Source organism: Lissotriton vulgaris, chromosome 11 (genome assembly GCF_964263255.1).
Source record: "Lissotriton vulgaris chromosome 11, aLisVul1.2, whole genome shotgun sequence".
Classification (NCBI taxonomy): domain Eukaryota; kingdom Metazoa; phylum Chordata; class Amphibia; order Caudata; family Salamandridae; genus Lissotriton; species Lissotriton vulgaris.
Genome location: NC_141699.1, coordinates 968,718,080 through 968,732,839, shown reverse-complemented (window position 1 = coordinate 968,732,839; position 14,760 = coordinate 968,718,080). Strand labels below are relative to the sequence as shown.

Here is a 14,760-nt window from a genome sequence, read left to right as displayed (position 1 = left end):
CTGTGCTGGTTTATGGTTATAGAGCATTTACTAATCATCATCATATATTTTGTATAGTTTGAGTTACGTCATCTTGACGGAAACAGAAATATGCAGTTCAAAGTGATAGAAGCAGTCCTGGGGTATTTTACAATTATTTATTATATTTGGGTATATGTTTTGCACAAGCTGGTGATTGATCCCCAGTGGTCCATCGAGAGGGTGGGCCATGCCAAGGACACCCAGCTCAAAAGATTACAAAGACGTAAAGAAGACCTAGAGTCATGAAAGGCAAGAATGAAGAAGGAGTTGGGCTTCAACTGCAGTACAGAGGAGTGTTTGGGCTGAAGCAGATGAGATGAAGAAAAAAGAGGAGTAACTACTGATGGATAATGAAAAAATTGAGAGCTGAGGCCAATGAGAGGTAGTGTCGGTAAATGTGTCTGGATGAAAGCTGAAGAGAAGACACACTGTGAACTAAGCATCTAAGCAAGGCCCTAGCCACAGGGGTCTATGAGGGCTGGGCGAGCCTTTGTTAACGTTTGCCCCCCCAGAAATACTTTGTTGGCTGGCAGAGTTTAATGTGAAAATTCTCTAACCTTGGAATGCATTAATGTACAGAGGGAAGACCAGCTCTTCACAGTAGTGTAGGATTCCCTCACATGCGTCCTCCCACTTTTATTACATTTTCCCATTTTGCAGATCTAGAAAATTGTTCTTTTTTTGGGGGGTGCATGCATTTCGTCTTCCCTGCTGTATTTCTTAAGGATTTCTGGCATCCATAAAAATAAAGAATCCATTGTTTCGCAAGAGAATCTTGGGTAGGCCTAACTATCATCATAAACAGTCAATAATTAGTTCTTACTTACACAATGTATGTGATCACAGAGAAATTTCTGCAGAGCTTCTTGTTCTGAAAATTCAAATAACAGGATCTAAAAATGAAGAATAATTTGAAATCATTTACACGTTACATGTTAAAATTAATAATGTTTTCTGTTTTTTACAGCAATAAATGACAAACCATTTAGATCACCATTATAATACTTAAATTGTGCCTTAAAATGTATTTCCCAGTGCCTGAAGCACATATCTGCATGGTGGGTGGGACCTGTGTTTTGTGCCACAGGCTTGACGTGAAGGCAGAATTACTATACAGTGTATTGTTCTGCCCCACTCTGTTTCCTCTTTTCCAGTTCCTCAGTTATCCAGCTGTATCAAATACCTTACTTACTGAAATATACTCACAATGTTACATAATATTGGATGTAGATGTTTTATCCTGGACTGCTTGATGTTTATTGTAGTGGACTGAATGGAACCTTTTTAGCTCAAACATACCAGTTGGTGTAATTTTCAGTTCCTCGGACGCTCCTTTATTGGTGTCTCCGCAAAGGATATCTTTATGTAAGACTGCTTTTAACATTTTAGCAAAAATCGTGGTAAGACTTATAATATGCAGGGAAATGGTCAAGGCGGGTAGTGCAAAGAACCGCAGATAAAGTCAATAGGTATGGCTTTTGTTTGGTGCACAAACCCAGAGTCTGGCGAAATACCGCCAAAGTCACCCATACTTAACAAGCATTGGTAAATGCATTAGGATTCGCCTATGTGATTAATATTAAGCTGGTTTTTGTTGTATGTTGTAGCTTGCTGAGTAGTTGTACAATATACGTTACAGAAAGTCTGTTAAAGTGTTATGACTTTGCTTATGTACAAAAAGGCAATATATTGTGCTGTTACTAGTGGTTCAGTGGCAGTAGGTAATAGCAACATTTTGAAAAATGAAATGGAAGAGGGAAATAATAGAATTACTTGATGTAATAGCAGTATTACATGTTTAAAGGAGTTATGAAAGGCAATATATTGTGCTGTTACTAGTGGTATATTGCTGGTAATTAATAGCAATATTTTGAAAAATGAAATGGATGAGGGAAATATTAGAATTACTTGATGTAATAGCAATATTACATGTTTAAAAGAGTTCTGACAACTTTTGGGCCCGGTGCCACTGCCCCTGCTGTACAATTCAGTTAATGACCCTGTTGCCTACCATCTAACTGCACTGGTGACTGCCTGTTTAGTAGTACAATTTTGCAATATTTGGTGTTTAGTGGAGTTATGACAACTTTTTGCCCAAATGTCGCTGTACCTGCTGCACCAATTAAATCAAGCCCCTTTCATCTGCAAAGAAACTGCATTTGTAACTGCCTGTTTAGTCGTGAAATATAGCAATATTATGTGTATAGAGGAGTTCTGACAGCATTTTGGCCCGGTGCCACTGCATCTGCTGCACCATTCAAATAAGGACCCGAGTGCCTGGTAGATAACTGCACTTGTGGCTGCTGTTTAGCTGTAAAGAAAGGCAATAATTGGTGTTTAGTTGGGTGCCTGGAGCTTTTGGTCCCGGTGCCACTGCACCTGCTATACCATTCAAATAATGACCCTGTTACGTGCAAGGTAACTACAATTGTGACTGCCTGTATAGTAGTAAAATATAGCAATAGTAGATGTTTAGAGGAGTTCTGACAACATTTGGGCCTGGAGTTCTAGAACCTGCTGCACCATTCATATCAAGACCCTGTTGTCTGCAAGGTAATTGCATTTGTGACTGCCTGTTTAGGGGAAATAAATAGCAATTTTAGGTGTTTAGTTGGATGCCTAGAGCTTTTGGTCCTGGTGTCACTGCACCTGCTGCACCGTTGAAATCATGACCCTGTTGTCTGCACGGTAGCTGCACTTGTGACTGCCTGTTTAGTTTTACATTTTAGCAATAATCAGAGTTTAGTGGGGTCCTTAAAGCGTTTGGCCCTGGTGCCACTGCACCTGCTGTACCATTCAAATCAAATCCCTTTTAACTGCAAGGTAACTGCAATTGTAACTGCCTGTTTAGTAGGCAAATATAGCAATATGATGTGTTTAGAGGAGTTCTGATAACTTTTGGGTCTAGTGCTACTGCACCTGCTGCACCATTCGAATCATGACCCTGTTGTCTGCAAGGTAACTGCACTTGTGGCTGCCTATTTAGTAGGAAAATATAGCATAGCTCTTATACATATACTTTATTTTTAACATGCAATGTTTATTAAAACATTTAGAATTTGATCATAATGACCAAATAGATTAAGTTGAAAAAAATCAATTTGATAATGCCTACAAAGTACAAAGAAAGGTGCTGAGACACGAATAGAAATGCCATAAACATTCTAAGGCTAAAGCATCTGCTTTACACAACTAAGTAATAAAAATCAAGCATTCCAGCATGCTGGTAGAAGCTGTCTGCCTTATCTGTGGGAAGAGATCTTCCGCCACATGCATCAACCTATTTAGGAAGTGCCAATGGTGTGAACCAGTAAATTCGTCCGTTTGCAATTCCTAAATAGGTTTTTGGGATGCATCAAGCTTTTTTGGCAAAATCGCTATTTTTAGCGAATTCCCAAAATGCGATTGCTTTTAAGGAATCGCAAATTTACGATTCTTTAAAAGCAATGCATGATTACTTTTAAAATTTTGAATTCGCAATTAGGGGGTGCAAATTACCACGAGGGTGAACCTCGTGGTAATTTGCAAAAATGTATTAAAATGCTTAAAATTGCATTTTAAACACTGTCATGTTACAGACACACATGTCCTTAGGACATGTGTGTGTGACACATGCACTTCAAAGTACATTTCAGGGGTGCAGGGGGGGGGTCCTTTGGACCCCCCTGCACCCATGGAATGCATTAACATTTTGCAAATTATAATTTGCGATTTCGCAATTCCCATTGATTCCTATGGGCCTTTTGGCCCATAGGAATCAATGGGAATGTAGAAATCACATATTAAAATTCGCATAATATTTGCGATTCGGTAAAAATTGCGATTTTTACCGAATCGCAAATATTATGCGATTTAAATCATGCATCCCATTTTGCGATTCCTTATTTGCGATTCCCTAAAAATCGCAAATAAGGAATCGCAAAACCGGACTTTGATGCATGTGACCGCTTATCTTGACAGTGAATGGGGCTTAAACGCTGTGAAGAGCTTTAGTAGAAGTATCGTAAATGTGTGCAGCCAGAGGAAGTTAAGAAAAAAAAGTTTCACCCAAACGTGAATGAACACAATAATTCGGCATTGGGAGTTGATAAGAGCCCTCTTCCAAGATACATTACATTCAAGAGATTTCACAAACACAGGGCAGGCGCTGTGCAGGCGAAACCTATAAAGCAAATAGATCAACACAAGATACGTGTTTTATTAAAGTCCAATGCACACAGACACTCAAACTCACAGATCAGATAGCGTACCCCAATGTAGAGAGTCTAGTGGTCACAGATAAAGGGGCAGCAGGGAGGTGATGTGTATCATCCGAGCTCAGGTGGAAATGCACACGTAGAGCAATTCTGAGGCAGCTCAGCACAGGAACAAGCGATGTGTCTCAGGGGAGCACTTGGTGGACCTCTTCAGTGAAATCATTGAGTGATGTGCCTCATGGGAGCATTTGGTGATGGTTCCCATGAGAGTAGTGGTGTGGAGATCAGGAGAGGGCTCGGTGTTGCACACACTCTGCCTTGCAGTTGGCTATGCTTGTAGGCCACCGTACGTCTACTTGGAGAAACAGCAACATGATGCCAAACTGAAGGCATAAACAATGTCACTGTGGTCCTTCAAAATCTGACTACAGATTCACAAAACAGTAGAAAATGAAGAGTGGGATCACTGCTACTGCATCAAAGCAAGTGATGATGTACTTTTTCAATAATACCATTTGTTGCTGCCCAGGATTTATGGCACAAAGTACACTCTGATTTGTATGTATGTGAGAATTTCGAGTATAAACATCGACTGGCATCATACCATGGACTAAGGATTTACTATTACTAATTCTATACCTATGTAATGTGAGAATATATATCGTCATGCTATTGATCTGGAGTTAGAAATTAAAAAGCCATACTTAACCTCTGTGCAATTACTTTCACAATATTGTGGTAATTGATACTCTGGATAAAATATGTTTGCAGGAAACTGTTCTTAAAAAAAGTATTTTGGTAACATCAAACCTGCGTTTAATTTTAAAGATATTGCAAATGACAGATGACCTCAGCAACTAAACAGAGGAATGAAGCTGAAGGCTGAGTTACTTGATAGGTTCGTGGAACTGTGAGGTGTCTTACAATATCATTTTAAGGTGCAGCAGAGGATATTTCATTCTTTGAAATTCAACATCACTACTTATCGCACAGATTAAGACCTTGGTCTGTTGATCCTTCATATGAACAAGTGCGGTTGTAAATCTGTAGAATAAAGGTAGGATTTGTAGCGAGAATTTAAAGACACCAACGTACAAGTTGCACATTGTTGCAAAAACATACATGCAGTTTAATGAAAGTCACTTACAAAAATAGCCATGGTTCAAAATGTCCAGTAACATGCAGAGGGATTTCTGTTTTTGTGCAATGAACAATAGCTGTGCAAAAAATAAGCTTGCTGTCATAGTTCAGGAAAACAGTCCAGAACAGCTGACTAGCTAGTTCTCTTAATTGTTTCAGCAGTAGTTGTAATTCTGCTCAGAGGCGAGTCTTTCGCACTGTTTGCTACCTCTGGCAGAAGGGTTTGTGGCGACCCAACCTAATAGTCAAACGTTAATACAGTCGAGCAGCTACATCATATTCTGATTAAAGGAGTCTAATGACGTCACTGTAATAAAACTAGAAACACGTTTTTATGCGTGTCGTGATTTCAGGCTCCCATGTGCTGTATTCATATTGTGAGTTGTAAGGATTCTTTCAAACACCTTTCGAATCCATCTACTGCAACCACCTTGAATTAAATGGTACACTTTGAATTTGGCCTTCATTCTAATTCATTAAACTGTGAATGTTGAGCAAAATGTTGCTGGGTCATCATCTATTGAAACAATTCCAACAACTGGGAAGTGAAATAGAGCTGAAATGTGTGAAACAAATAGTTGAGTAAAGGTCAAGACCAGACTGGCTGTACTGGGCATCGGGCATTTCCCCAGGAGACAGGAAGGGTGGATTGCTGCAATATCACCCCCCCCCACCCTTCTAGTCTCCCATGGAAATTGTGTTTTGATATTTATTATGGGTTTAAAAGCACTGGCAGCAGAGTTCCTTGTATATCCGGCAATTTTCAGGCAGCAATAAAAGTTTCAAGATATCTTTGGTAATTAATGTTCCTGCCAGAGAGTGATCAGAGTTTTGTCTAGTGGTGGTTTTGACTCATCTAAGGTAGTGCAGATTAGCCAGTGGCGGCTTTTCTGCTTTGGCAGAGGAGGCCCACCCCCTCCCTGCCAGCAGCCTCAAAACGTGAAAAATAAAAGCGATAATAAAACCCATTTTATTATTGTTTTATTTATCTTGTGATGAGTCTTGGGGGCAGGGCCAGGGGGTGAAAGATCTGTAGGGGGAGTGGTGAGCACATGACTGTTTGACCACCATCTCAGGCCATGCGCACTGAAGCTCTCTTCAACCCGAGCTGCTTTGCCAGGTTGAAGAGAGCAGTCTGCCTGGGAGCGCAAATTCACGGTGCTCAGGCCAATTCTGAAGTTGCTCTCATGCACGAGAGCAGCTTCAGGATTGGCCACAGGGCAGTCTGCGAGCCTGCGGTGTAGAGGAGGAGAATAGCGATGCTGGAGGGCGGCAGGTAAGTTCTTTTTTATTAGTTTATCTGTCTCTATCGTCCGCCATCTACTCGCAACCACCCGCCCTTCCTCTTTTCCCTAACATGATCCGCTCCTGAATATAGCACAGTGAGCTATGAATGGCCATCAAAGAGCTGCATTCAAACTGCATCATATAGGTTAGAAAATTATGTTTTTCCAAGACTTTCATTATCGTAATTTTGCTATTAAGGGTTTATTTGGGTAGAAATAATTTTTTATTATTCTGTGGTTTGTTTTCAGTCCCTAGTTTGTGCTTCTCCAGACCAAGCACTCTTAAACAATGCCTACCAGTGTGGATGAAATGTGACTGCTACACCTTATAGTTTCCCTTTGTTTCATGTAACATTTTCTATACACTGATTTACACACCTACATTGTCTCTGTGTGAGAAGTAAACTTCTCCAACATCCTACAATGGTATGACAGGCGCTATAAAGAAAATGAAATACATGTGATATTGGGGCTATGGAGAAATGAGGGGCACTGTTAGAGGGTGATAGTGATGGAATGGTTGAAGGGCCCCTACAAAGTTTGTTGCACTGTCAGCCATCAATGCTACATCCGGCCTCAGCGAGAAGCCCCATGAATGCAAATTTTCATGAGGTGACCTGGTCTACCAGATCAGACCTCAGAGGGTCTAGGGGTAATAACTGGTTAGTGTGAAGGGCTAAATTGCCTTTTCAAGATTTCCTGTGCTAATCACTTGATGTTTCAATATGAAAAATATATGTGTTGTAAGTCATGTAAATACAAATTATGATGTTATTAAAAGGCGACATGATTAGAAACGATCTGCAGAAGGGGAAGTGGGGTGGTGGGAGTTTGCAAAAGAGATGTTATGAACGAATGATGTTGGCATATGCTCTTATACACGATTTTCTTCACTTTTATTCAAAACCATGCCGGAAAGAATATCCTGGCCAATGCATACGTTTCCTGAATATTAAATACAATAAAAATATGTTGAAAAAAAAAACTTTGCGCCTGATTATGTTGTTTGGCGGATGGAATACTCTCTCACAAACGTGATGGATATTCCGTCCGCCATATTGCAAGGTCCATTAGATATAATAGAATTGTTATTTGGCGTACAGGATGTCCGTCATGTTTGTAACGGAGTAACCCAGTCTGCTAAATTCCTAATCAGGCCCTTAGTCTTCCTTGTTAATACATCAATACAGAAATAGCTTTTGTGACATGCCTACTGTATTTTTTTCCACAATGATAGCGTGATTAATTGAAAGGGAGTCTCACCTGCACTTTTAATGCAAATGCATTATAATTTATGATACTTGTAATACCATGGATTTAGTATTCGGTACAAAAGGGGGTGGTGATGGACGGAGAATCTGAATCAATCAAACACTCACACCCAGTCAAAAGATCTGGGTTTAATCCATCACCGTTCTTTAGCCCACTCTGCCACCCCAGTTCAAACATGGCTATATGCAAATCAGTCTGACCCTGTGCCTCATGGGAACAGTCCAGCCCGAACTGCCAAGCCATGTCTTCCCTGGACCGGAAACAAGCTTCCGAGGACCGGTTTCTGGCATTCCAGCCGTCTTCAGCCCGGCTTGCTTGAATCCAGTGGCAAAGTGAGCAATGGACTTACGTCTGAGCATACCCTGCCACACTTAAGGCGTCCAAAAGCGGTACAAAACCGGGTGGTGATGGATGGAGCATCTGAATCAATCAAACACTCACACCCAGTCAAAAGATCTGGGTTTAATCCATCACCGTTCTTTAGCCCACTCTGCCACCCCAGTTCAGACATGTCTATATGCAAATCAGTCTGACCCTGTGCCTCATTGGAACAGTCCAGCCCGAACTGCCAAGCCATGTCTTCCCTGGACCGGAAACGAGCTTCCGAGGACCGGTTTCTGGCATTCCAGCCATCTTCAGCCCGGCTTGCTTGAATCCAGTGGCAAAGTGAGCAAGGGACTCACGTCTGAGCATACCCTGCCACACTTATGGTGGCCAAAAGCGGTACAAAAGGGGGTGGTGATGGACGGAGCATCTGAATGAATCAAACACTCACACCCAGTCAAAAGATCTGGGCAAGCCGGGCTGAAGACGGCTGGAATGCCAGAAACCGGTCCTCGGAAGCTTGTTTCCAGTCCAGGGAAGACATGGCTTGGCAGTTCGGGCTGGACTGTTCCCATGAGGCACAGGGTCAGACTGATTTGCATATAGCCATGTCTGAACTGGGGTGGCAGAGTGGGATAAAGAACGGTGATGGATTAAACCCAGATCTTTTGACTGGGTGTGAGTGTTTCATTGATTCATATGCTCCGTCCATCACCCCCCCTTTTGTACCGCTTTTGGCCGCCATAAGTCTGGCAGGGTATGCTCAGACGTGAGTCCCTTGCTCACTTTGCCACTGGATTCAAGCAAGCCGGGCTGAAGACGGCTGAAATGCCAGAAACCGGTCCTCGGAAGCTTGTTTCCGGTCCAGGGAAGACATGGCTTGGCAGTTCGGGCTGGACTGTTCCCATGAGGCACTGGGTCAGACTGATTTGCATATAGACATGTCTGAACTGGGGTGGCAGAGTGGGCTAAAGAACGGTGATGGATTTAACCCAGATCTTTTGACTGGGTGTGAGTGTTTGATTTATTCAGATGCTCCGTCCATCACCACCCCCTTTTGTACCGCTATGAATCTGTAAAGGGCAGTTCTGTGTCTAACATTTACTAGTCTGGACCCTAGTTGCATGGGCCATACTTCTTGTGGTGACTTATTAGATATACTTCGTAGGCTGCACCCTTGTAAGGCTCACCTCTTCTATGACACTAAGGCATTGTGTGTGCCCTAAAAACAATATGATAACCCCTCACAGCAAATATACAGGGAAACACAGAACTGTGAAACCACAAATCATATAAGTGTCATAATATTGTAAAGAGTCAATTTGCATTGTGCAGTGTATATGAAAGAAGCAGTATGTCCAGGCAAGCTGCTGTGTTAAACATTAGTGATTCAGTTCTACTCACTAAAACGTACAAAGCACACCTTCATGAGATTCTGCATTTACACTCCAACAACAATATGAAACCATGTAAGGTGTTTCTCAAGTATCTGAAAATCTGATATTTTATGTTTTGCAGCTTTCTCACCTTTTCTGTGAAATGATCCATTTTGTAGTCTGGGCATTGAGCGAAGTGTGACTCAGTGGTGACGAGACAGACCGTTGACTGTTGACCCTCTCCAGCTGTCCATAAAATGTCTGCCAGTGCTGCTGCAAGGGCTTTTGCCTGCTCCTTTTGACTGACTTCACATAGGCTGCATGCAAGAAAAAAAACAGTGGCAAAACCAATTTCTCTAGCCATTTCATGAGCCTAAGTGCTTCTCATTCTTGAGTAAGTTTGTGGGTGTTGTTGTGTGGCTGGGGGAATGGATGAATATAAGAAGAAGTCAAAAGTTGGAGGGATGAGTGAGTCCCTGGGTTGGTGATTGTAGGAGTAAGGAGCAGAAAGGTTTGAAATGACAGAAGGCTCTCCATGCACAAAACAGAGAGTTATTAAATAACAACAAAATACATATTTAATTGACAATGAAGAGCTTCTAAACAATTATATTATGAAACACTGTGCAGTTTTAAAACCAGTTACAAAATACATATGAAAGCTACAAAAATTGATAAGGCTAAATAAAGTGAAAGAACTGTTCTGGCACTGAAGTGGACTACTTTTGGAATCATTAGGTAAATGAGAAGCAAAATGCTGTCCTCAGATCGAAGACAGCTAGCTGCTGAACTTACTCTAAACAAATGAGCATGCCAGGGGATGCTTTATCCCACATAGTATATGTCCATACCATCACCTTTCCCACAAACCACTTAAAACCTTGGTGAGTTGCTTTTTCATATGAAAGAGCGAGCATGTTTGCAAAGAAGAAGAATACAAACCAAACCTCTAGTACAAAATCAAACACATCAAAAACCTGTTAGATATTTGGTGCAAACAGATACTAGAAACAGTTCAATGCAAGTCATTTTTTAAAAAAAAGCTGCAGTAGCTCGGAATGTGCAGAAACAAGCAGAAAGATTCTAACTTTTCTCAATCTAAGAAGTGCAAAAAATAAAACTATTCTCTCAGCCTGTCATTGTAATCTTTTAAAATAGAGCAGCAGAAAGAAAAAGCAGCATTCAATTACCTTTGCTTTAAACAGCTGCTTCTTTTATGCTCCATGACATGACCTAACTTTCACTTCAGCTGCTGGCCCTGACAGCAGGCATTGTGACGTCAGAACATGACTGTAATAACTTGTAAAAGTCGATTTCTGGCGTCTTTTCTTTATAATCGGCGACTGAGTGCTTTGCAAGTAGCCGATTATAAAGATTTTAGAGATGTGCATTTCTATAGGGATTACAGAATACCATGTATTATATATTAGTTACACATTGGTGGTCATCAATGAGTAATTATAGTTAGGTTAGGGTTTCCAAAGGAAGATTATTTTTTTGTTTTGCTAATAACTTGGTGCCGCTTGATGAATCTTCACAAAGAAGAAGGGGAAACTCAAAACATTGATTTCACCAACGTAATTCACAGAAGAAATTTTTGAAACCAATACAGAAAAAACACGCTGGACGGAGGTAAACAAAGTCTAGCAAAAAGTTGGAACGTTACTCAGAAAGCATGCTTTTCATGATTTGGTGTGAATCCGTTTGCCAGGTTTTAAGAAATTTGAGTTTAAAGAGTTCCCCAGGGTGGTAAAGAAGGGATTAAAAATAGGTATATCTGGATTATTGGTGTCAATTTATGCTTTGACTGGAAGTGGACTGGAAGGACTAGTGAATCATGATTGGCTGGCCACAACTTGAACAATTTGTTGTGGCAGCCATTATAGGTCTCTGGGGTATTGTCCCTGCGCCATGAAAAATAATAAAAAATATATATAAAGGGGCAGGGTGAGCACACCCTGACCCCAAGGGGCAGGTGGGGGTCATCCTAAAGGGCTCTAGTTGTTCATTTGTAACTCTATAGTTACCCTTCAGTTGATTTACTAGGAAGTTAACTGACAGACTGCTGCTAGTGTTGGAAGTACATGTTTGACTCTGCATTTCGGAATGTTTTACTGAAATATATGAGGAAGATATTTGAAAACTCCTAGAAAATGTGATTTCATTTGAACTTTCTAGAGCACTTGCCAAAATTACAACAGCAAGAAGAAATCCATAATTTCAAATTTACCACTGTATACTCTGTAAGAAATGCTTTTAGTGCTTGTCTTATTTGGAATATTTGCTTACCCTGTAGGTGTAGGTTAATATGACAGCTGCAAAGAATGTCTACCACACAGATCACATAAATGTATTTTATGTGCATAGCTCTGTGGCTAACTGCTTTTGTCACAAATATCCGTTTGTTACTGTGCAGTTAATCAATTACAATAGTAATCTAGCATAGTGAGCCATGAACTGCCATCAAAGAGCTGCATGCAAACTGCATGGTTCAAGTTAGAGAGTTATGTTTTTTCCAGTCTTACACTATACATATGTTGCTAAAAAGAGTTCTGTTTAGGTAGAAATACATTCTTATTAGTAAATGTAACCAGCCGCGGCCCGTGGAGGGTGTTTCAGTGGGGCAGAGAGGTGGGGTGGGGGAGGGGCAGGGTGGGGGGGGGTGCTAAAAACCGGAGTCTGGATAATTGAAGGAAAGTAAACAATTTAATTAATAACACAAATTTCGTAGCGCGCCCTGCATTGCTAAATGTGATGCAGGGCGCGCTACGAAATTCATTTCATTAATTAAATTGTTTACTTACCTTCAATTATCCATTTTCCGGTTTTTAGCAATCCCACCCTGCCCCTCCCCCGCCCCGCCCCGCCTCTCCGCCCCAATGAAACTCCCTCCACTTGCCGTGGCTGAATGTAACCCTAACCACTGCGTTACTTCTTGAATCCTGAAGGGATGTGGGCATTATGGAATAATGTATCAATCTCCATCTGCTCATCAGCAAATACTCCTTGTCGAAAGAGGGTTGATGGAATGAGGTGGCAAACACAAAATTTTGTGTACCCCTCATGAAATCAATGTCCCATAACCATAACGTTTAGTAATTGCATGTTTTGTGAAAATAACGAACCATAGAATAAGATGCACACGTTATTTTTTTTTTTTTTTTTTAATTAGACAAGGGGAATACTAATTCTGCTTATATGTTGCAATAATACTAGCTCATAATGTATTGTTATTGTGTTGTTCACTAATGCATAGCTTTAGTATAAATAAAATGCTATTTAAATGTGCATTTGTATATGTTTTGTGAAAGGAGAGGGTCGATTATGTAAGTATAAAAAGGCATTTATGTGGCATATTGCTAGGTAAGGACTAATGGGAAAACATTAGCATGGGGGAGGTAAACAGAATGGGTTTCATTATTAAAATTAACATGGATTTATGTTTGTTTTCATGATAGTTCCGAATGTGGCCTGTGAGGCCTAGTGAGAAAATGGCCGCTCTGAGCTACTGCGAGTGGGTGTTCATCTGCGCAGGCGTGTCAAAGTTTTCTGCCAGCGCAAGTGAAATGACTGTGCTTGAGGAAGAAGTTCAAGACTGTATCACCCGGAACCTAGGATGGGTGCCAAGCGCGAACGAGTGTATATTCAAGCCATGGGAAAGAAGGGCAATGTTGCTAAAATGCAATGTGCCTAGGCCACGGACTGCCTAAACAATGGACGCTTATTAGTTTAGCTGAATCACGTGAATAACAAATGCTGTAATGGTGAGGAAGTGCACATCCACACAAATGTATCCAATCAGAACACAAGATGGTGATGTTAGTTACTTTTCTAGATAGATTAAGTTGAGAATTAGGGTATAAAAACCCCTGGATTTGTAAGGTTGGGGTCGCTTTTTCCATTTCTATCAGAGATGCTGCCCATTTGCTGACCGATTCCTGGATGTAGTAATTTTATGAACTTCTTATTTGTTTGCTTTGCAGGACTGTTAGGATAAGATGAGGGTGTTAGTCAGGGATGTTAGGAGAGACTGAATTTGGAACTATCTGTTCTTTGCTAAAACTTTACTGAATTCTATAATAAAGGGATTTTTCTGAGCTCTTGATAAAATGATCATGTTTTTGAAATAAAGTTTAAGAATTACTAAATATAGAATCAATAAATGCGTAATGTCAGACATACTAAAGGATTTCTGTGAATCAAAATTAGAGAAATGAAGAATTAAAGCTGGTCTTTGTTTCTTCCTACGCCTAATTTTTGTTCTAGCAGATCCATTGCCATTATGGTGGTGTATCTGAATATAAGTGTTTAATATGAAACCATGGTAAAACTGTTTTGAACTTTTAGTGTAAATATTAAATAGGTTTTAGACGCTCCACCAAAATGTTACAGCATTTCTCCATTGCGATTCACCAGAAGCCTTGAAGCCAAGTGTAAGTGAACAGGGTAAATGCGCAGTGTTATGGGCCCCACTGGTGCATGTTTTGAGTGTTTAAAGGTTTCGGGGAAATGGTGACAAATGATTAGAAATTATTTCTGGAGCGACGGTGTAGCAGGGTCAGATCCACCTATGTTTTGCTGATTTGAGCAGTGTGTTTGATCTGGTTATTCACACCAAGCTGTGGCAGTCACTGGCTAAAATGGGTGCACTCAATGAGATTGTGACATTTTTGTCCCAACTATATGCACATCTAATATCAAGGGCACGCTATGAATCAAGGGGAGAAGTCACACCACGTTTTAAAATCCCCTGAGGAATCTGGCAAGGCTTGCCCCCCCCATTTATTTTCAATATAAATTAAGGGGGTAAAGGAGTTCTTGCAGAAGATCAATGTAGACATCCCAAAAGTCAGTCAATGCTTAACACCAGTACTCTTATACATAGATAATGCCATGTCAATCTTTAGAACCGCTGATAGCCTCCAGCTTTTGATCGATGGTAAAGGGAGGACAAAGACATGAACATCAATTTTTAAACAACCTTTAAAATGACGTGCATGGAAGAAAACCCATCATTTGAAAGGAGTAGCACTTGCTGCAACAGAAAGTTTTACACATCTGGGTGTGAATTGTTCTAGCAACGGCCGATAGGGGACACATGTGGAAGCAGAAACACAGATATTTATTATTTCCTCATCAGCCCTT

General features: G+C 40.7%; 1 protein-coding gene across 4 annotated transcripts in view; it reads right to left on the bottom strand.

Moving 5' to 3' along the window:
- Positions 1-14,760, bottom strand: part of MINDY4B (MINDY family member 4B) — a 386,720-nt gene that overhangs the window by 70,104 nt on the left and 301,856 nt on the right. For all 4 annotated transcript variants that reach the window (XM_086944142.1, XM_086944141.1, XM_086944144.1 and 1 more), the window contains 2 exons: positions 9,767-9,932; positions 849-914 (listed from right to left, as the gene is read on the bottom strand). In XM_086944142.1, coding sequence (XP_086800268.1) covers positions 849-914; positions 9,767-9,932 — 232 coding nt within the window. The remainder of the gene's footprint in view (positions 1-848; positions 915-9,766; positions 9,933-14,760) is intronic.